The sequence below is a fragment of the Nothoprocta perdicaria genome, unplaced genomic scaffold, assembly GCF_003342845.1.
Source record: "Nothoprocta perdicaria isolate Ctin4 unplaced genomic scaffold, notPer1 scaffold_2, whole genome shotgun sequence".
NCBI lineage: Eukaryota > Metazoa > Chordata > Aves > Tinamiformes > Tinamidae > Nothoprocta > Nothoprocta perdicaria.
This window is the reverse complement of record NW_020455204.1, coordinates 13,338,002-13,361,431: the sequence shown is the minus strand read 5'-3', so window position 1 is coordinate 13,361,431 and position 23,430 is coordinate 13,338,002. Positions and strand designations below refer to the sequence as shown.

Genomic DNA, 23,430 nt, shown 5'->3' with positions numbered 1-23,430 from the left:
TTTCTTTTTTTCAGGAAATTTGGAGAGCGACCTCAACCCAAGCGTCTCACTAGGTAAGCATTGAAGTATTTTAATTTTTATCAATTTCATAAACATACCCTTTTCATCTGCAAAAGAATTTCAAAGATAGATAAAAAATTATGGGCTGCTAATTCTAGAGTGTTAAATTTTTTAAATTACAGTTTTTGTAAGCAATGAGCAAGAAGCAAAACTCTGAACAATGACTTTTAATATGAATTTCAAAATGCCAGGTTTGAAATTGTATTTGTGTCATATATCTGTTGTTGTGTATTATTCAAGAGTGTGAATCTGGTTAGGTTTAAATCCCCAGAGATGAGTCAGATTTATTTTCTTGAGCAAAAGGGGCTTGTGAAGTCATGTCAAACAGCATTCCTTCCTGGCAAATTTCAGCTGCTTTGTTAGTGCTATCGTGCTGCAGTTAAGAGCAAAATTAACATGGTCTTGTCAAAGAATGATCTTAATTAGATTTTGATGAAGGTTAAACAGTCGGGGATAATGTCACATGGTACCATTAAGGCAGTCCAGCCTGAAAAGTGTGTAGGAGGAGCGCAGAGAGCGGCCCTGAGTTGTTCCCGTGCCATCTTGCAAGCGTTTATAACAAGTGTTGTTGAATAGTTGTCTTTTTCGAATTATTGTGCTGCCTTCAGCACAAGTAGTTATTGTTTTATATCATAGGCTGTGTGCTGATTATAAGCAACTACTGGGTTTAAATCCTGTTTACTGGAAGTACAAAAAATCTGCAGTCTTTTTTACACTCCTGTATGGCAATAACACTATATAAAAGCTCAGACACCAATTGCTGCTCTAGCCGCCTTCGGTCCTGAATGCAGGTGTGATCCTTCACAGAAGCCATCAGGAAAAAAGCATCTGTGTTTGTGGCAGGGTATTTGTCTCAATGCCTTTCTGGCTGAGTATGACACTTGCATTTCAATGCAATCTATACTGACTTACAAGTGATTAAATGAATGTAGTGCTTTCCCATGGACTTGCTTATTTTCTGGGTTATTTCAAGAAATTAAGCTTTAAGTCATGGGATTTTTTGCTTTTTGAGCTGTACCACCTGTTAGCATCCCCCTCAAGTTGCTAATTTGCAATCTCTGATTTAAAGACAACGATGACAAAAATTAAAGATCATTTAGTAAAATCTTGGCATGAACAGTTGTGTTCTAATAAGAAGTTCATCGTGCAAGCTCTGGAAAACTTGCTCGTGTGTTTTCCCGAGAAAATAATCCAGCTTTCTTTGTTGTTGTTGCTGTTGCTCAACATCCTTGAAAGAATAAAACTATTCACAACTTTACTCATGGTCTTACTTGTTTTTTACACTAAAATGTAAACTATAATAGTGCTATTTTTGAAAAATGGGGGCGGGGGGCTTTCTGGAGGAGGATGTCACAGTCCTAGATTGTCCCAAGAGTGAGTCCCCTGTAGCCACTGGGCTGCGGAAAAGGCCCAAATTCTTTGTGATATATTAGCTAGCACCACACTGTTATTACAGGTGGAGGGGCTGCTGGGTTTGGGGTAGTTTTTCTTTATTTTTAATATTAGTTGGATTGGGAAAAGCATTTAGTAAACAGGTGTTAATGGAGTATTTCAAGTTACAAGCTTGGATATAAAAAGTTTTAAACCTAATTAAAAGCAGTTAACGCATGCCATAATGAAGTGCACTGTAATAACTTCACAGTGAACTGTGCTTAGATATTGTCATTTAAAATGTACTCTTAAGCAGAGACACCGAAGAAAGCCTGTATACGCACTTTGAGATGGTTCTTACATCCATGCTTCCATGCTTAGACATACATGTCCCCAAATATCAGCCAAATGTAAATATAGCGAGTGAAGCCAAATTTGAAACAGCTTTCAGGTCGACTTTGTCTGCTCTTGTATCCTGCTTGTTTGTACTGCTATGCAGGCAAGTCAAACGTAAGAAGTTAGGAAGCACTTTTAACAAAGTGGGGTTTTCCCCTAGCCCCCTGCTCTGGGAACCTGTATCAGGGAAATTTGGGAATCAACGAAATGTTGCTTATATCTTGCATCTTTTCTCACCGGAAACATTTCTCTAAGAAGCCAAAGCACAAGTTTATTTTGGTGTTCTTGGTCTGTCCGAAGGGAATTCAACAGCTGCGTGCAGTTCACCAAAAATTCCTGCTCTGCAGTTTCAGCACTTCATATAACTTCCTGTCACACTTGGGATTTGTTTCTCTGGTTGGTGGCTCTAAAGATGAGTTGGCTGGTGTCACTTAGGCTTTTGACCTGCAAAAGCTCTGCCTCGCACTTACAGGTGCTACTGTGCGCTCTAGGGCGGCTAAAGCCCCAGAGGTGGAATTTGGCAGGCTGCTTAATGGCCAGTTAGGTTGTTGCACCCAGGAATGAGAGGATTTCTCTCGAGGAATGGCTCTTGGTGTCTCTGAGGTGATCGCAGTTTTTACCTCTCTTCTGTTGTTACAGTTGTGAGGAAGGAAGTGAAATCTGAAATTTTTTTACCTGCCTAGTGCGGGAAAGAGAAAGATTGGAAAAACAGACCAATAGACTTCTGAAGGATTAAACTTCAAAGGAAAACTCCTGAAAACATGAATCTGTTAATTCATTGATTTCATTAATAAAAACAGGAAAAAAAGCTGAACTATTTGTCTTCACTAATATGGGAACTGAACTATTGATGGGGGAGATGAAATTGAATTAATGAAGTATCTAATGAAATATTGGTAACACAGAGCTTTGTAAAATCAGATGTGGTGTGTGGATGGGCATTGAAATGAACATCAGCATAATTTTTATATTTCATCCTCTGCTTCGGAAAATGTAGTAATGATGGTAGATGGCCAAAGACCACCGCAAGTTCAATATGAGATTATTATTTTCTTTTTTTTTCACTGTACAGTTGACTTAGGAAATAATGCAAGGTTATTTTGACCCTATTAGTATATACGCTGGCAGTCTCTCTCTGCCCCCATCCCCATTTCAATTATATTTGTTTTTCTAAAGCTCTCTGCTTTATTATGAATATAAACCAAAAAGAGCTCCAAAACTTACTTTGTCTTTTAACTTTTAGGGAAGCAATGCGAAATTACCTGAAGGAGCGAGGTGATCAAACAGTGCTAATACTGCATGCGAAAGTTGCGCAGAAATCATATGGAAATGAAAAAAGGTAAATTTCTTTCCCTGTCTTCTTCCACTGATCCCAGCTGGGGGAACAAAACATAGTGTGTATTTTGGTGCATAATAGTGAAGTTTCTCAGACTATATTATTGTCAAATGGTGCTGTGGGTGTTTTCATGTATGGATGTTAGGTGGTTCTTGTACCGTTGCTTTCCTAAAAGAAGAATAGGGGAGCTTAAGCTAGATGCCCTTCCTCACATCGCATTGCAGAAGTGGAATTTTACTGTTCTTCACTTTTATGTGTATCCTACTAGACCATTATGCCTTTAACAGTTCTCAGAAGTTCATTTTTATCTTGAAACTGTTACAACACAGGACTCCATCAAAAATAAGCCTGAAAATTTTTCAGTTTGATGCTACCAGACAAATAACTTTCTAATGCTTCTGAATTATGGAGATGCACACTGTATTTTTAACTGTTTGGATTCCATTCATTATTCTGTCTCTGAGTTTTGGTCTTTCAGTGTGTTTCTTCTTCCACGATAGCCAGTGTCTAAAGTCGTTTCTTTTGGGCAGTGTCCATATTCAGCTCCACTGAATTGTTTACTCAAAAGTGCTTTTTTAGATCTCTTCGAAATTCTTGATGATACAGAAATGTGAAATCACTGATAAATGAAGGATATGAAAGCAAGACAAAAAAAAAAAGTGTATTGTGTGTATGTGTGGGAGATATTCCTCTCTACAGTGCTCTGTAAATTACACTTTCAACCTATTTCAATAAGCTCCCCAGCCAAAAAAGACTTACCCTGACTGTATAGGAACCTCTGGTTGCTATCTTTGCCGACTGTGTAGCATAGTTAATGCTCGCTGCAGATGAATTAAACATGTTACTGCTGAAAAAATGAGGTGTCCCTGTAGAGAGAAGTGAATTTCTGCATAGTTTGAGAGTAAGTTCAGTAAGTTCCCCCCCCCCCTCCCCCCGCCGTGGCCAGAGCAGTGCATGTGGATAGGAACATATTCTGCAGACCTGCTCAGTATCTCGGTTTTTTGGAAAACAGATTGCATTAATAGAAGGGAGAAAATACAGAGATAACTTTTGTTGTTTTGATTCTTAAAATTTCCATTACTGCTGAGAAGATTCGCAGAAGTGTTGTGAAGAATACGGATTAATCCTTTAAACTGTTACTCATTAGCAGTTTCTGAAAGCTCCTGTGTGCACTTAAAAGCCAGCATGGCCATAAATTCTTACTGCCTTGAATGTGCCTGTGCACTTTCCTTGATCCCCTTACAAAACACTTTTAGTATTGAGCTCTCGAGTACTGATAACCTTCTGTGAGCCGGTAACTGGTGTCTCCCTGCATAGCAAGACTGCTGAGTAGTACTAGGCTTAGTAACTAGTTAAATAACTAGTCCTGTTACTCTGGACTTCATGAGGGTTCTTCTACTAACTTGATCTAGCTTCATGAAACTTAGCTTCTCTTCTCAGACTGCATCAAGTTGACGTTTTATTTTGTTTTCATATTGCTGTTTTATTCATAGCAAAACAGACCTTTGATCTTCCACATTGGACTCAAAGGTAGGAAAGACTTAAGGCTGTCTTATAGAATTGGTCAACTAATTTCTTGCTCTTTTTTGTATTCAGTAGCTTTTCTGAAGATCAGTGTCTTCTATACAGCACTATTGCTCTAGAGTCTATTTCATATTTATTTTTATGGAACGATATCTCTTCATATTTTTACAGGGTTACAGTAGAACATTTATATAATTAATTTTGATCCGTACAAAATAAGTTATGTTATACTGTCTTTATAAATAAAACTTGTAATTGCAAAAGGACTTTCAGCAGTTAACTTGCAGTTAAATATAGAAGCTCAAAAAACCCTCTGTCTTCTATTCCACTCTTTAAACTTTGTTGTAAGGTCATGGAAAATATTTATCATTAACAAGCTTTGCATAGCAAAATTGGAAGTTAGGCATAATAAGTACTTTTTGGAGTTTTGCTTCACAAGTCTTATTTTATGCTCTGGTTTAAATATGGTTCATAGGAGGAGACTTTAAGGTTGTTGTCAAGTGGAGACTTTCTCTGTTGGTTTGATGGTGTTTCTGAAATGCCGCGTACTAGTACAGTGTTGACTTCCTCCTCCCTTGAATGGGCCCTTCTTGTTAGCTTTTCATAAAGCCAGTACTGTTAAATTTAACAGAAGAACTTGGGAGATGAGAAGCTTAATACTCTGCGTTTTGATCCGGAGTTCAGGTCTTACCGTCTGACGCCTCCTGTTGAGTGGCTGTCATCTGTCAGGGACATTCAGGTAATGGGGGCTAATGGCTCAGGTGATGTTCAGCCCTAATGAACATGGGCCTTGGGCTTGTTGTGTGTTTTCCATTCACAGAGATGTGTCTCTGCAGAATCTCCCAGCCTCAGTGGAAGGGACACCATTTGAACAGTGTGAATATTCAACTGTTTGAAGGGCTGAAGTATTGTGGATGCCAGGATGGAGCTGGTGATAGAACGTGAGCCTGAGTGGTGCTTGCAAAGTATTATCTATCCTGAGCTTCAGCCTCTGCCAGCAGGGTGTTGCAGCTGCGTTTGGTTTTAGAGCTCTTAGTGAAGGAGCCTCTGTAGTTTCTGCCCCAGCACCTCTCTGGGCCACGCTTATCGACCTCTTTGAGTGCATTGCCTTTTCCAGGGCATGCCATGGGGCTCCCCTGCTTTCCCCTTAGCACTGCAGCACTTTATTGTTCCTCATTAGTTTCTTGTGTTACACTCTTCAGTGGATGTTGTTGGTTTCTACAGCACCTAAGAAGGAAAGACAACTGTTGAGGGGTTCATGCCCTGAACTCTGTGGATAATGGGGAGATCTCCTGCCCTGACCAACAGACGGAAAGGAGAACACCTTACCTGCTGCTGTCACCCTGAACAGAAAGAGAGTAAGGTGGTAGATGCCGCTAAGTGAAGGCAAAGATTTGTTTTTTAATGAAGAACAATGCTGCAAATGAGGCTGAAGACTCAGCCTGTTCCACCTTCTCTTCCTGCAGTCAGGATGATGGAGTCACTAAAACGAACACACAATAAATTTTCTTGCTCTTCCCCTGAAGTCACTTGGAATGAGGGGGAGCGTCTTTAGACAAACCTGAGCTTGATGTTCCTGCCATGGAAAAGTGTTCCAGGCTAATGGAAAGCCGTGTCAGAATAGACAGATTAACAGTTTGGTCCCATTTATTGTACTGAGTTACTGCTTTTGTGCCTCTTAAAAGGATCAGTAGGAAAAGGATAGGGATGACCTTTATGTTGGAGATAGAACCCCTGCCCTTTCCATGAATGATGCCATTCCCAATATTATCTTCTTTTTTTCAATCAATAACATTGGAAGCTTTTTTTTTTCTTTTCTTTCTTTTTTTTTTTTTTTTTTTTTTTTTTTTTTTTTTTTTTTTTTTTTTTTTTTTTGGTCTTTTTTTCTTCTTAGCCGGCCTCTCTCATAGTACATTCCTTTTTATATGGAAATTATTTATTAATTAGAAAAACTAATTATGTCAGTTATTACTTATAGATCAGATTTTTCAGTCTTCTGTGAAAAGTAGTAGTCTGTGGAGCCTCATGACTTGTTCACATTATACTGGATAGAAAAGTTAAACACGTGTATATTATATCCAGGGATTGTAAATATGAAGTAAAAAGCCACCAAACTATTCTTGTCTATAACTGAAGACTGAATGAGAGGCTGATCCTTCAGAAAACCCATCGCAATTGTGACCATCCAGATAGTTCCCTCTTCTTGACAGTTTTAACCAAACTTAAAAATTCTCTAAGTTGTAAAATGTTCTTTCTTACTTCATGATTCATAGTTTTCCAGTGTTTTTCCTATGTATTTTAATTTTAAAGGAGCATTTTAGCTTCTTTCCGCGAATGGGTTAAAGCCTGTTTCTTGTAGGTCTTTATTGCCATCTAGAGGTTGTAGTTGTTCAAAGGACTACACTTACACCTGAGCTGGGTTGGAAGTGAAGAAGACTTGTATTGAAAAAGACTTGAAAGTTTTAATTGTGTTCTAGCCAGTAAGATAAATACAGGAGAGAGAAAAGTAAGCTGAGTGTGTGATTAGCTTTACTGTGCAGTGGCTCATTGAAAAGCAGAGCTTGAAACGTTTGGCCTTCTTTTGGTTTAGTTTGATTTTTATTTTGTTTTGTATTTGCTAAGGATTGTCCCGTTAATAAACATTGATACTCATTTTTAATTTTTCTTAACGGGAAATAGCTTATAGTTGCTGATAAGGAAATTATCAAATGCTTCTAGTAAAACTGTTCTGCCTGAAGGGATCGGGCACTGTCTTTGAGAGTTGAGAAGTTGACTAGCTGTGGGATGCTCTCTTCTGGTGGCTTGCGTGTGTTTCCAGAACCTGGTTAGCTGACTAATGTATCTATACTTCAGTTGGGGGGGGGGGGAACCTACATCTTTCTAAATGTAGTTATACTTCATAGCTAGTTCATAAATTTTGTAGTTCAGTTCATAGTTTTAATCATAAGATTGTGTTATGTGCGTCAGAAACACGGCATCTGCCGCCCTCTTCCTGAGATGTGGAGGTAGGTAGGTCTCTTAAGCAGAACACGGGCAGGCTCGTTGTCCTCCCTTGCTGATCTAAGAAAAAATCTTCCCATCTTTGTATATCTATATATAGTTTTTAAATGTTTAGGTCAAAATTGTCTACAACCAAAAATTCCTCAGTGCAGTGCTAAAGCTGTTATTTCTTACTTGGTTCTGTAATTCTCTTTTGTTTGAAACACATTGGAAATTACAACAAGCAGTAGATGAGCCTTACAATAGATTTTTAGTTTAGATATAATATGTCTAGATATTGGGTGATACATGAAGAATAAATCACACCATATGGAAAGTAAGTTCTTGTATGTGTTCTTATGGCTTTGACCTTTGTCATCTTAAGATGATCTTTTAAGGCAAAGAAGCATCTGAAGCATAATTAGATCATGCGGTCTGCACTAATCTGATGTATGAAATAAATACAATTGAGAACTAGAAAATACATTCCTGTTTCTCAGATCAAACCTTTGAGAGAGGAAGGTTGTAGATCACAGGTAAAAGAAATCCAGCCATGATCATTAATATGCCACTGTTGGTGCGTTCTGCATCTTTATGAAGCAAACTGAAACAGATGTCAAGTAGCAGAAGATAAGGAGCAAAAGACAGAATAGTAAACCAAATAATAATATACCATGTGTGCTGTTTGATAACGTTAGTTATTAATGCTTACTTCTCTCCTATCTGTGAATTTCAAACTTGAGAACCTTAGTTCCAACATCAGTAAGGTTGGAATAATCCATCCTATGTCCAATAGCTAATTTTCATCTTTGTGGGCCATGGCTTAGCCTCTGAATGTGCAGTGCTCTTGCACTATACTCAGAAGTCTAAAATATTATATTTGAGATACTTTACTGTGTAGTTGCTCAGGTTGACAGTTCAATAAAGAAACATCTGCTTTGAAAATCAGTTCAGTCCATTTCTACCTGGCTCTCTGTGTTCTCCACTTTACAATTGCAAAAAATTAATTCCAGACCTTCCTATGGCCCGTAATTCCCTCAAAGAATAAAATACAAATAGTCAAAACTGATGAAATAAGCATGTGAAAAGTATTCATAGTTGAACTTTGGATTAGTTTATTTCTACAAGTAGCTTCCATTAATTCATAGTTACGTATTTATCAAAATTTCTATGCTCCTGAAAGGAGCAGAAGGAATAAGTACTACATTTTTTGATACATACTTTTTTTCCTGAAAGGGCAAGCTAGATTTTTTTAATATCATTTTATATTTGTTAAGGGTTTTTTTTAAATATTTCATAAAAATAACTTCATGAACTAATTCAATGCAATTACCCAAATTCAATGCAGTTACCAAGCATGCATCTCATTTGACCTCACGACTTAAAATTTTTACTAATTCTTCTCTGTAGGGGATGGTTTTTTCAAACCACAGAATGATGCTTTTGAAAAACTTCTGTAGATATTTAAGCTGTATATATACATACTTTATTCTGGATAGTTACCATAACCATTGAAACATTCTGAATTGTAATAAAACTTTTAAAATTTACTTCTTGGCTTAGCTACCAAGGAATATATATTAATGCTACATGATTAACTGAAATGACTGCAAAACTTTGGATTTATTTAGATTCCAAGTACTTAAACATATTGCTATGTTAACCTATTAGCTAGGTTAATCTATTTACATTTATGTTTTTTTAAGTGTTTTAAAGTTAATTGTACTGAATAAATGAGCTAGTGTTTAAAACTTGTTTTTGATAATCGAGCTGACTTATACTAATGAAAGCTAATTCAGTATTTAATAATACATGTAATCCGTTAATTCAGTTGTCTCATCTATAAGAATAATGTAGGAGTTCACTTGGGATATTAGCTTTACCAATGGTTGGTTTAATTGTGGCTAAACCCCCAAACGGTTAGAATTTACCTTTTAGTACCTACCTAGTCAGTAGATGGATTTCAGTCAGTGCTGCTAGAGAGCAAATCATGTCCTTTGCAGTTATTGGTGAAGATGTAAAATCGTTTATTTATAAAAGAGATTTAGGTTTGGGCAGAATAGGGAGCTTCTCTTTGCTAATGCTGATGCACTAAATATTTAGAAACTGTAGTCAACGGTTGCGCATTAAAACAGTTTGTGGAGCTACTCCTGCAGGAAGAATTGCATCCTGTTGACCGCTTGCATGAGCACAGTGTGTCATCACTTCTTAAGGTGAAACATTGTCATTTTAGAGAGATGCGGACCGTTAGTTATCATATTGAATGGGAAAGGTGATCCGAGGTAATGAACCTAATGCTATTTTTGCTTTTTTCCCTGCTTCTGACTCGCATTTTAGAAAACCTTCGAGACAAGTGAAGGTTATGTATTTATAAACTGGAATGCAAAATATAAACCACCAAGAAAGCTTTGGGTATGCAACAGTTTGTGTCTGAATATTTTTTCTTAAAAGTTGTGTGTAATCTCATCATGCATCTTTCTTTTTAAGGTTCTTTTGTCCTCCTCCATGTGTATATCTCATGGGTAGTGGATGGAAGAAAAAAAAAGAGCAGATGGAAAGAGATGGTTGCACTGAGCAAGAATCCCAACCTTGCGCCTTCATTGGAATAGGAAACAGTGACCAAGAAATGCAGCAGCTGAACTTGGAAGGAAAGGTAATTTCAAATTACTCTAAAGGATATTAGAACTGTATGATGTATCTGTCAAGGATTGTCCTGATTTTTATTGATACCTTCTGGCAGATAATCTACCTAAGTGATTAGGAAAAAAAACCTGAAAAACTCAAAAATACATAGGACAGCATGAATCAGTGAACCCAATGGTTCCTGGGATCCCAATAGGATAGTAACTTTTAATTCCATGTTCCTGATCCTGAGTCAGTAAACTGTTAATTTATTTGCTAGGCATCAGAGATTAACTGAAGCACAGTTGCTATCTCAAATTGTTTTCATTTGTCCTGTGCCCATCTCACTGGTTTATATGAATGGGTTATCTTCTCAAGGAAGTATCTGAACAGCATCTGTTGCTAGAGGTAGATTTTAAGTCCATTTGCTTCATAATACTAAAAATTAAGCATTTGAGTAGATTTAGTAGATTTTTTTGTTTACGGTGCTGTCAATTGCTACCGTTTTAAAGGATACTTCTAATATCAGTGAAACTAGTTGGAATAAAACTGGCAGCGTGGAGGTGCCCGTTTTGGCTGGTGACTTAATAACCAGTGTTAGGTAGCTATGCAGTATTTGTAGCACAGGTTTCTCAGAAATGTCCTATCTCGCTGAAGGTTTTTTCGAGTGTATAATAGACTCTGCCTGAGTTTACTGGCTTCGCCACGTAGGGCTGCCATGGCAGCTAGTGACGCAATCACTGCAGATGAGGTGATTTTGGTCTGAACAAGGTTGTTACCAAGTGATTTTCTCAGGGTGCTCGTGCCATGTATACCTCTTAGTTTACACATGTGATTTTGCAGGATCGTGCTGAAGATGGTGGGTTTTAGCATTTTTGGTGTAACTTCCCAGAAGCCTGCTTAGTGTAGAACCAAGATAAACACCCATTTTGTGCAATTTCTGAATGCTCGGTCCTTAAAATTAATGGTAAGGGAAGTTCCTTTTGAGATACCTAAGCCTCTGTTGTCATTTAGCTTAAACATTTCACCATGAGTAGCTTTTTGGTGTTTCAAAACCCCATCTCCTCTCCTCCCTTCTTGAAAGGTTTGGCTCAAACAGAGTTTTGGGGCAGGCAGCCTTTTGTGCATACCCACTGTATTACCTATACAGCCATACTTAAAATATTTTTACTAGTACCCTGCCCTGCTCAGGCCTTACTTTGTTATACCTATAGTCCCCATTCATCTGCTTTCCAGTCATAGCAGAGTCTGTAGAAAGAATTTAAAGTACTGAAGTCATTCACAAAACTAAACAGTAGTACATATGTAAAGGGCTCCATATCAATTAGAAGACATAATTTAAGTTGTAGTGGTAAGAGATGGTGAAAACATTTTTTAAAAGTGATTTTGGAAATTCCCTCTTGTTCATAATTAAATGTATGTAGGCTCTTGAACTCATTTGATTTGAAAAAAGAAACAATAGTGTGTTTTTGCCTACAGAACTATTGCACAGCCAAAACGTTGTACATATCTGACTCAGACAAGAGAAAGCACTTCATGTTATCAGTAAAAATGTTTTATGGCAATAGTGACGACATTGGTGTGTTCCTCAGTAAACGGATCAAAGTCATCTCCAAACCTTCTAAAAAGAAACAGTCACTGAAAAATGCAGACTGTAAGTATTTGTGTTGTAGTTTTTCTTCTTTATGTAGCAATTAATTTGCCTCTTGTTCCTTTTTTGTTGCATACTCTGAGAACTGACTAAAAGTAAATGTAATAAAAATCTACTTTCTAGTATCTCTTAATGTACTTCAGAAGTCTTTGCTCTGTTTTGAAGTGTTTCAATTTAAAGAGATTATACTGTCTGTGAGTTTTATGCAGTCAAACTTAGTTACTTGGTAAATGTGAAGGTTCATCAGAATTTTTTATTGTCAAGAGTGAATCTGTGTAGACAAATATGTCAAAAATGTTTCATCTCCACAGTCTAAGGTGCTGGGTCTCTCAAGCTGCCATGATGTGGTGTCTAGAATGTCTTGATCAATAGCAAAGGAAGGGCTTTTAAGTTGATAAATGAGTATCACTGTTACCAAACTGCACTTTTTCACATCACATTCAGCTTCATACTGTCTCATGCCATTTTTCGTGTTGATTTGATTTTTAATTTCTCTTGCACGTTCGCTTTTGAGTAATGGGTTAAGAAATCTGTTGAGTGCAGTTTCACACAGATTTCTCTGCTTACCCTCTTTGCCATCTAAAGATATTTCTGGTGCTAATGTACGACTGGGAGCATTGTTACTCTTCCTCCCAAGTTTTTGCCTGTGTTCCACTGGAGCACTTCCAGAGTTGCCCTCTTTTGTTTTTTTATTGTCAGTAGTGCTCTGAGAGACTCTTTGGTCAGTGCTAGGCTGGAACCTATGCACCCATGGGAGGTGGTGGAGCTCCGGGCTGCTCGCTTGCAGCGTGGCTTGCAGCAGCCTCTTGCTGTGCAGCCCCTGCCCGTGGGCTCACGCTGTGCACTGTTGACTTTGTATTCAGACAGTTTTGATGGGCAGTAAATATGAGCCAAGTAGAAGAAACATGCCCGTTTTGATGACAAAATCATAGGTAAGCTGAATTTTTTTTAGGGGAGCAGACCTAGATTTTCTCCCTCTTGAATGAACTTATTAATAAAATAAGTTCAGATCTGAGAAAAATTCACGTTGCCTGGTTACAATTTTATATAGTTATGTCTGTCTTCCCTTCAATTGACTATGATTTGTAAGAATAATTTTTCCATATATCTCAAATAAAATGATCACTAGAAGTAGCCCACATACATCCCAGGAATTACTTCTTGATTTCCCTCATTCATCATTTCACTGTATTTGTGACTTTTTGTTGCATCTCTGTGTAATAATGAAGTAATTGTATAATCTCAAGTCTGTATGTATTCCTTGCAGTATGTATTGCATCAGGGACAAAAGTGGCACTATTTAATAGACTTCGATCCCAAACAGTTAGCACCAGATATTTGCACGTAGAAGGCGGTAATTTCCATGCCAGTTCACAACAGTGGGGAGCATTTTACATTCACCTCTGTAAGTAAAAACTGAAACTGTATTTTCTTTCTCACCTCCCTCCTTCCATCCCCACAAAGAAAGTCTTGCATTTTTCCTCCTTATAAATTGCCCAAGTAGAGATTTATTTTGTTACTGGGTGCATGTTTCATGTATTAGAGCACTGTTAAATGTTCCTCCTAGCAAGAGAGACATGTTTTAAAACAAATAATGTGGAATTCCTATTTCATGCAGTGGATGATGATGAATCAGAAGGAGAAGAGTTCACAGTGAGAGATGGCTACATTCATTACGGGCAGACTGTCAAACTTGTATGCTCAGTTACTGGCATGGCACTCCCAAGACTGGTACAGTTTAATTTCTCCAATGCTGTAATTAATTTGTAGCTTGCTACTTAGCATAATTACGTAGTTGAGTTTGCATTCTTTATAAGTTTTGGCTTCATGTGTTTCCTTTTGATGTGTGCTTTATATGGAAAAGGGCATTCGTTTTGACAAGGGCTTATTTTTCACATTAGATCTGCAAATGAATCATGTCAGTGACAAGCAATTTATAAAGTAAACACAGGTAAATTCTAAAAATTCAAGCTTTGGCCAAAGTAAGTTGCTCTGAAGGCTCTTTTTAACAAAGTGTAAGTCCTAAAAGTAGACATGGTTTTGCATTTCCCAGTGTAGCAAAATAAATACGTGTATTAAACAGGTGAGCAGTTTCCTGGCAGTCAGTAGGACTGCTCTATTTGTTAAGAGTTTAGCGCCATTTAAAAAAATCCTTTATAGACTGAAACTAAAAGCACTTCAGTGTGCTCCTAAAGATAAATAATTATACCAGTATTGTGCGGAAACATGTTGGACCTTTACTCATGTTGTGTAAATGCGTAGCATTGTAATTGCATCTTGGATAACATTGGGAAAAAAAAATTTTTTTGAACTGATTTCTTTTTTTGTCACAGATAGAAAACTGTTTAGAAGCACTTAAGGTTCACGAACCAAAAAAAAAAAAAGAAAAAAAAAATACTGGTGGATACATATGCAACCAATATGTATAGGTAGATTTAGCTTAAACTAAGTCAAGCTAAAGTTTCCTGTTGTGTTTGCTATTTGGAACATGTGTCGTGCTGCCTTCAAGACAGACTGAAGGTGACATGATTTAAAGGTAACTTGCAGACTTTTTATAGGTTGATACGAAGAACTTTGAAGAAACAAGTTAACCTTGAAAATTATATTGCTAATAATGCCATTTATTATCATTAGAAATCCCAGAGGACATGGTTGGCTTTCTGATTGTCGGCTTAGAAATCTTCAAGCACTATGGCTGCTGCTTCTGCTGATGTTGCATAAAATGAAGTATTAACTTTTTTCTAGAAGTTGAGTTAAAATTCCAAGCTACAGATTTCCACTGTCTGTAAGGGAATAACTTTTTTAATTTTTAAAAATAAAATAATTGTAACAGCTTTGAATTAAGACAGCAGATATTTTTGCATTGAACTCACTGATGTAAGGAATGATTGTTCTTTGCAGTTGTCTTTAAGTAACATTTAATGACGAACTCTCATTTGATGCACTATGATTGTTGTGCTTGCCAAATTATTCTTAAGGACATTGGAATAATTATAAAGTAATTCTTATTTTTGGCTACTTTAGTTCAGCAACCAGTCTGCCACTGTCAGTTCTTAATGCTATCAATAGTGGAAGCGTGTGCTTCTGTGAAAGGTTTTTAGTACTTGACCTACTGCTGTTTTGTATCAGGAAAAGAAACATAAGTAGATTTAGCATGGACTTTTTTCCCCACTCTCATAGAAAACAATATAAAATATATATGCATGCAGCACCTATTACATTGAAGTTATAGTACCAAGCATCATTTTCATGTTGTACTTTTGTTCTCAGAAGTATTAGAAATTATCAATCAAATGTTAGTATTAGAAGAGCAAGGTATTAAGTTAAGAATATGACCTTTTACTTCCTTTGCTAACATTATGTATGTAATCTCCAGTGTACTGGGAAGCAGGAGTTCTCCTAACTGTGTACATGCAATTCTCATTCACAGATAATTCGAAAAGTGGATAAACAGACAGCGTTATTAGACGCAGATGATCCAGTATCACAGCTCCATAAATGTGCATTCTACCTTAAAGACACTGAGAGAATGTATTTGTGCCTTTCCCAGGAGAGAATAATCCAATTTCAAGTAAGTTGTTTAGCCCATTCTGCTAGATGAGAAGTAGGGTTGCAGCCTTTCCAAATAATCCCAGAATGTCACTTGTGTGATTGTTTTTGAATGTGATTCTATTATTTAGTTTGAAAATACAAAGGATGAAAAGTAATGTCTTGTTTCAGATAGGCTTTTTCTTCCTCATATCCCTTTTGCAGACCTGTATAGACAGTGAATTTGTATTTTATCCCCTCATGCCTGCTTGACTGAACAAGTTGACATGCTCCAGTAAAGCTCTACTTATTATGAGAGTGTCTGTTCCTAACTTACAGAAAATAAGAAATGATAGGACTCAGGATATTTTGTCTTTAGGAACTCAGCAATGCACTGTCTTGCTCATGGCTCAAGAACATAAGTAGCATAGGAAGCTTCTAGGGTAATAAAGATAGGAATGGTAGGAAAAGGGGCAACCTAACCTTTTTAAGATTCCCCTCAATTGAAGGGAAAAGACTAGTGCCCATGTATAGCAGACAGATACCTAGCAGATACTTCCTCATAATGGGCAAAGGCCCTTGTCAGAACAGAAAGAAGCAGGAATTGCAGTGACTGAGAATCAGCCTTGCACTTCGGTCTTTCTCAGGCTACTTGTTGGGGATGAGCTGAATGAAGAAGCAACTCCTTCTCTAAGAGCCTGTTCAGCATCCTGGAAATGCTTGTGCTAGTCAGGGACATCCTGACACTCCTCAGTTTGAGCATCGCTCATGGAGCTCAGTCTGACAACAGAGATGAATGTTCTACAGGGCAGGGCTAGCCTAAAAGGCCGAGGACACCCACTTCTGAATTTCTTTAGTAGCATAGGAGAAGCAAGGCTACCATTTGCTTCCTGGATGAGTAAAATCAGCCAAACTTGCCATTTTCGCCCTTTAATAAGTGAGAAAACTGCAGACAGTAAACACTACCTGCCAGTGTCAGCAGAGAGGTCCCATTTTATCCGTTTCTTCCTTTGAACCATAAGACCAGAATCAAGGAAGCAGGCACGTGTGTCATCTTTTGCTGCCCTCTGCTGCATGCTTACAGCTGAATGCGAGATCTAGGAGAAGGGACTGAGCTGTGATCTGAGTAAAAAGCCAGATTTTTTCTTGGGTTTATGGAAATAGCTGAGTATAGAGAAATTAGAAGGTTAAAGAGGAGTGTGACCAAGTCAGGATGAACCTATGTGAAAATTGAACCTTCCAAAGTACCACGCGGATCTCTTTCTAAAGATGGTCCTATATTCTGGAGAACGTAGTAAGAATAGAAATAATGCCTTACTGGATCAGAACCATAGTCCATGTCTAGCCCAACATCTATTTCTAACAATAGCTGTAGGAGATGCTGTCTAGAGAGAGCAGGCAAACCCTGCTCACTTTCTGTAGCCTATTCCCCTTGTGCTTGCCAGCATCCACATTTGTTGTATTAGGGATGCTCCTGGCTCTACCTTTCAGTATCAGTTTGTAGTCATACAGTTCATTAGTGTGTTGGGTTCCTTTGGAATGTGCTGGTGCTTTCTCTGCAACCTCATGTGGCAGTAAGTTTCAGAGATTTCCTATGCTCAGTGTAGAGAGCTTTAGTTGCATGTGTCGTGAATAAACTTATTGTTTCTCCATGGCATTCCTAGTTACAGGATTTGGTAATAGTTCTGCATTCACATTGTCTGTTATCATCTTAATTTTTTTTATCTGCAAATTGGAATCTTGGTCATCTTAATTTCTTCTCCCAAGACCAGCAGCTCCAAGTCCTTGATGATTTTAGAAGCCCTTCCCTGCATGCAGAATTGCATGCTGCTGTAGAAATGGGTTAGCCAAGGTTGTGCAATGGCAAGTTAATGTCTGATACCTTATTCTGCTTTTCTGATGGTGCCCAAAATTGTGTTGACTTTTTAGGTTGCCACTGCACATCAAGCTGGTGATTTAGAAAAACTTGTCAGTGGTTACTCCAGGAACCTGAATTGTGGCTACCAATTCAACTCATTCATTTCTCATAACCATGTTTTTATTTGTTTGGAGGTGGAGCATGTCAGCCCATTCAGCCTCAGGAATTGTCCCCCCTCTGGTATCAAGTAGGAGGAATGTCCTGCCTCAAAATAGTAGATTACAGTTTCTCAAGTTAGGCTAGTAGTGTAAGAAACCTCAGTATCAGTTGGGTGCTGACCTGGCCAAGGTCTCTAGGCACTACCCTAGTTGCACGCGTACCTTGCACGCTATTTTTGTGTTTTTTCACCTGATCATATCATCTGAATTCAGCGTTCATCCCTGCTTCTTTTTATCTGGGCAGTTTGTGCTAATTGAAGTTTAACCATTAATAAGAGTGAAAACTTACCCAGCTATCCTGAGCTGTATGAAAGAAAACAGACAGAATTTAGGAATTAGATTTCTGAGTACCTTCTTTCCTGTGCCTGGGTTTAACCTTACATGCAGCTTTCCTATATTGGCTGTTAGACCACGGAATTGTTCAGAGAAGCTAATATTGCCATAAGAATACAGCTGTTGATATATTTTATATCTTTTTAGACTATGTAACACTTCAAAGGAAGCAACGAAAATTTCTGACTCGTTTGCTGTTGCAGTTTCTGCTCATGGCCTTGTTAAAACACTCAAATATGTCTGCATTTTCCATCATTTTGTGGGTGGTGGTGAAATTCTAAAAAAAAAAAAAAAGAAAAAAAATTCTTGAACAATTTAAAACAACTAATAAACTATATTTTACATATATCCACTTCGTCTATCTACTTCATTATATCTGCAGCAGTTTTGATCGCTTTGTCATCATACAAAAGAAATCTACGCTAAGGTAGCTTGTTCTCAGTGCTGTGGTTGGTTAATGGTTATTGTGTAATGTTAATACTTTGAAAGCAGAACCAAAATTAAAATGGCAAGTAGGTTTGAGAGTGGGCTATATCATCATAGGTAAGAATTACAGTGCTTTCAGAGTTTCTTTGTTTTTTTTTACCAGTTTTGCAGAGCAGTGTGCAACTATTTCTCTATTGCATTTTGTTAGAGGAAAAACAATAAGAAGCATTTTTAAAAATATCCGCCTGTGTTACTGACTCAGTTGTTTTTGGCTGTTCTTTCTCACTAAGGCCACTCCATGCCCAAAAGAACCAAATAAAGAAATGATTAATGATGGAGCTTCTTGGACAATCATTAGCACAGATAAAGCAGAATACACGTTTTATGAGGGGATGGGACCCGTCCATGCTCCAGTAACACCTGTGCCTGTTGTAGAAAGTCTTCAAGTAAGTTTTTTTTTTCTTTTTTTAATAAACTGTTTCTATGTGAACATATTTTGTGGAACTGATTTAACCTTCTTAGTACCTTTATGGATTATTGTAGGAAAACCTTGTTACCATCCCTATAAAAAGGAAATTACCTTGCTGTATGTTGCTATTTAGAAATTTATTTTGGCTCTTAAAGCAGCCGGTAACAGTTTAAATGAAGCCAGACTGAATCCTTATTGAGGAAATCTGCTTGCTGCTGTTGAAAATCATGGAGTTTTGCTGATGTGTTTGTGAAGGATTCTTTGATCTTTGTTTCCAAAGCCTTTCTTATTGACTGCTTTATTTTAAGTTTTCTAAGTATTCTAAGTATTCCAAGTTCCTTTAGGCTTTCCAGTTGTTTGGCAGTATCTGTTAAATGAGTTATTTCTTCATACATAGGTGTTGTGTAGAATTCGTGTATGAATTAGGAGGAAATATCTCCTGTGATTTTTTTTTTTTTAATTATTATTATTTGTGTGTTTGTTTTGAGGGGAGGTTGCTTGGTTTTACTAACATATCTGTGTTGGTTGGATTTTCTTCTCTCGTGACCCGCTTTGCAGTTGAACGGTGGCGGGGATGTAGCAATGCTTGAACTCACGGGACAGAACTTCACTCCAAATTTACGCGTCTGGTTTGGGGATGTGGAAGCAGAAACCATGTACAGGTACCGAAATTTGCCCTGCTTTTTTTTGCTTACATTTTCCTGGCTACTTTGAATAGCACATAATAATTTTCTAAGCCGTTTTGCACTATTCTGAGTTCACTGTGCTGTGTTTCAGGTGTGCCGAGAGCATGCTCTGTGTCGTTCCCGATATTTCTGCCTTTCGAGAGGGCTGGAGGTGGGTCCGCCAGCCCGTGCAGGTCCCAGTAACTTTGGTCCGTAACGACGGCATCATTTACTCCACCAGCCTTACCTTCACATACACCCCAGAACCGGGGCCACGGCCCCACTGCAGTGCTGCTGGAGCAATCCTCAGAGCCAACTCGAGCCTCATGGCCTCTAGCGAAACAAACACAAACAGCGAGGGAGGTTACACAAACGTCAGTACAAACCCCACCAGCGTCACATCGTCTACAGCAACTGTAGTTTCCTAACTACCGGTGTTCGCTTGGACTCTCAACTGACTTTTTAAGTGCTACGTTCAAGAGAACAATTTTTGTGGTTTCGTGGGAAAACACCTTTCCGTTTTAGGTGATATTATTTGATACCTGACTTGTTACCTGCAAGTGCTGATCTTAAATATAGAAGCCACAATAAAAAAAAAAAAAAATACATCTGAAACATAAGGACTTTATTGAAAATCTATTTTTCAGCTGTTTTTTTTTAAATGGGCAAGAAATAAAAATGTGGCTGGGATACATGTTGAGCAAACTAGAAAACATGAACACAGCATAGTTTTTATGGACCAAGGAACTTGTATAAGCTTTAGTATAAAAGGTACATTTTCACCATACCTTTTTTGTATCACAACATATAGTACACTTTTGTTACCAAATAGTTTATATTTTTTTTTCCTCCGAGCTCTTGCTCTGAAGTATATTCAGGTTCCAAGCCTGACCATGCTTGTATAATCTAATTACCATACTCTTCCAGTTTAAAAAAAAATATATATATTTTTGGTCTGTGGCTGGAACTGTTCCTTTTTTTAAACTGAAGTCTTGTGACTTTTTATGAACTGAAATTGTTTTTATTTCAGCAAGTAGAACCTTGTAAAGGCCAGCATATTTTTTTTAAGATTATATGAAGTCTGTGCAAAAGCTTTAAAAAATGCCTCTGCCTTGCCTGCAATACATGCAATGTATGTTAACTTTAGTGCTCTGTTTTCAGTCATTGTTAATAGTTATTTCTGTTTTCCTTTTTTTAATATGTATTTATAGTGATAATTCATGAGGTTCTAACATGACATGAGGTTTTTTAAAGTGGCATCTCAAGCAGCCTTGATGATTGTTCGTGTCACAGGCAAACATTGGTGTTTTTGAAGGGTTGTTACTGGGTTTCTCCCCCTCTTCCCTGCTCAGTCATATTGCATCAGAAAATGTTCCAGGATCTGTTCAGGTTTTCTAATCTTGTACATAATTTGTATTGAGTGTAAGTTAAATGTTTTATTTCGGAAGTGGACTGTTCCCAATAACTTCATTTGGCAGCATGTCTTCTGTCTTGTTGGCATGTGATTAAAATATCATGAGAAGTATGTGCTACAAATGGGATTGGTAGGTGATGCCCTTCATCACTGCGAATCACAAAAAGCATGTTGTCCTTCATCCTGTTGAGTAAATTAGGCCAGACTTTGGTGTAAGACTTGTATTGAGAAAGTGCTTTCGTTGTGAAGTGGTCATACCCATAATACCTAGAAGTAAATTATATTACTTAGCAATGGGCAAATAGAAAACTGTAAAAGCACTATCAAGATGTCAGCTCCTCCTCCCATCCTTGTTTCCTGTGGGTTTCTCTTTCCCTGCCAACAGCTTGTGCAATGTTCAAGTCTTCTCTCCATCATAAATTTAAGGCTCATTTGCACTTTGACTTTGTTGGTTGTTGTGTTTGTTTTTCACTTTGACCTTGCCATGTTTTAGCCCTCTGCCTGCTTCATCACGTCTTTGAAAATAGATCCCGGTAGTGCATCCGTAGTGACAGAACTAGCCATAGACTCCCAGGACAAGTTCTGATAGTGTCATCTTCCACCCTAGAAGCCAAAATACGAATTTCATTACGTGTTCAGCCTCTGCCCTGTCCCACAGCCAGAGCCACACGTGCAGTGTGGCCGTGGCTCTCTGCAGGGCGTCGTGCTGCCTGCTCTGTTCAACCTCCTCAGAGGGTCGGTCGTTCCCGACACTCATCCCAGTTCCCACAGCGGCAGCGCCCCGTGGAAGCGTCGGCTCCGCACCACGTTTGTCAGCGGCGATGCTCCGCTCCGATGCCTGCTCCAGCGCTCCCTTCAGCATGGCTGGTGTCTCCTGAAGACAATGTGGTTAAAGGAAGAAACCGGTTACAAAAACACGCTTAGCTAATAGCTGAAGTCAGTGCCACTGTCCTCCTGAAATGCATTCGTGTTCCACCACAGGCCTTCGTGTTTCATGCTCCGTATCACGATACTTCTCCCCACGACGCCGTCGCGATGCCGGTTCGTAGCACTAGTGAATACTGCCTCACCTCAGCTCTGTTTCAGTGACCAAGGGCAGAATTCAGTGTGGCCTTATCTCTCTCTTAAACTGTTTACTGGCATTTACTTGCAAATCTGTTTACTTGTGTATGTGCTACATAACTTCCTTTTAATTGTCAACTGTGGCAGGAATCATTTCACAGTGTTTTTGATAGAAGCACATCAGTAGCTTACAGTGCCGCTTCGTTCAAGGGCCACGGTTTTTCAGCACTAATTAGACTGAGAGTTGAAGTGACAGGTATCAGATTTAGAAGGATATTCAAGAACAAGACATTATATACACAGAGTAGGTAAACCATAACAAGCCTTTTAACCTTCAAAGAATATTTTAAATAGCTTTTCAGAACTTGACACCTGCTTTTATATTCATTATTTTGAATTTTTTACATATAAAATGAAATACTTTTTGTATTCAGTTTCTTTTCTTGCAATAAGTTTGCCCAGTAGAGCATATTACAATATTCCTTGACTTGTAAAGAATCTAACTACTTAGCCTAATTTCTGCTGTTTTACACACTACAGCCTAGGAGGGTGAAAGAAAAAAAATAGGTTATTAAATTCTGCTTAAAAGACCATTTTAAACCCTGTGTTTTCTCTTGGGCTTGTGGCTCCTTTGTTGCCAGTAGGTAATTTGTAGACAGAAATGGTCTTCCAGGTCCTTCCTGTTGTTAAGATGTCCGGTTGTTCAGATATATTATCTTCCTGAACCTTTCCTGTGGGGTGATATTGTTACATTTATTGGCCTCGTGAGCTGTTAATCAATTTTCATGATATTAACAATATCTAAAGGTTTTGATTAAACTACTTTTAGAATGTTTCAGTATGAAACTATATAACTGTTCAAGTTTAGCTGTTAAGTCTGCTGTTAATTCTGTATACCTAGAAATGAGTCTCTGTGCAGATTGTTGTTCTAGTTCCAACTTTAGGATGAAAAAGCAAATTAAGTGCGCAAATTTAGCTATGCCTTCTCTTGTTTTCTTTTTGTTTGGAACTGCATTTCAGAGTTCAACACTAGTGTAGTCTTCAATAACCTGCTGCTGACTTTTTTTTCTCCCAATTTTTTGCCCTTAAAGGCTTCCTACAAGTGTTTTAATAAGATATTCTGTCCTTTGTACTGCATGGACTTAAACAATCAGAATGGTTACCTGAAAAGGCATGAACTAAAGAAAGAAATCTGTGAATTCCTCACACACATAAAATTAATGCCAAGCAAAACTAATTAGCTCTTGTCAGTAAGCTACCCACTGTAGACTAAATGACTCCGTAGAGGTGTCCCATTTTGCAACTAAATGCTCTTCAATTATTAACCGTATTATTTACTTTCTTTCAAAAGCAGCTGTGTTTATGAGTACTGAACAAATGTGTATCCTTTCCTGTGCCAGACTTTTGAGTTTGTTTTCAAGCACTGTACTGTGGGATTGAGTGGCAGCTTTGCTAGAAAAAGAAGTATATTAGGGTTTCCACTTAACCCTTTTAGGACTGAACAATTTCTTCCCTTCA

General features: G+C 38.0%; 1 protein-coding gene across 1 annotated transcript; it reads left to right on the top strand.

Annotated features, from left to right (window-relative positions):
- The first annotated feature begins 19 nt into the window (after nucleotides 1–19).
- RBPJ (recombination signal binding protein for immunoglobulin kappa J region) lies at nucleotides 20–21,481 on the top strand. Its single transcript, XM_026037746.1, has 10 exons — nucleotides 20–53; nucleotides 3,071–3,166; nucleotides 10,154–10,319; nucleotides 11,768–11,942; nucleotides 13,207–13,344; nucleotides 13,558–13,670; nucleotides 15,370–15,510; nucleotides 18,593–18,748; nucleotides 19,330–19,433; nucleotides 19,549–21,481. Exons 2-10 carry the CDS (start codon nucleotides 3,078–3,080, stop codon nucleotides 19,862–19,864), a joined length of 1,398 nt encoding a protein of 465 aa, XP_025893531.1. The 5' UTR covers nucleotides 20–53; nucleotides 3,071–3,077; the 3' UTR covers nucleotides 19,865–21,481.
- The last annotated feature ends 1,949 nt before the right edge of the window (nucleotides 21,482–23,430 follow it).

What these genes read in the sequence shown, in the direction of transcription:
- RBPJ (XM_026037746.1), top strand. Translation starts at nt 3,078, where the DNA reads ATGCGAAATTACCTGAAGGAGCGAGGTGATCAAACAGTGCTAATACTG. An exon ending in AGCATTTTACATTCACCTCT is followed by an intron (nt 13,345 to 13,557) that starts GTAAGTAAAAAC and finishes TATTTCATGCAG; the next exon opens with TGGATGATGATGAATCAGAA. An exon ending in CTGTTGTAGAAAGTCTTCAA is followed by an intron (nt 18,749 to 19,329) that starts GTAAGTTTTTTT and finishes CCCGCTTTGCAG; the next exon opens with TTGAACGGTGGCGGGGATGT.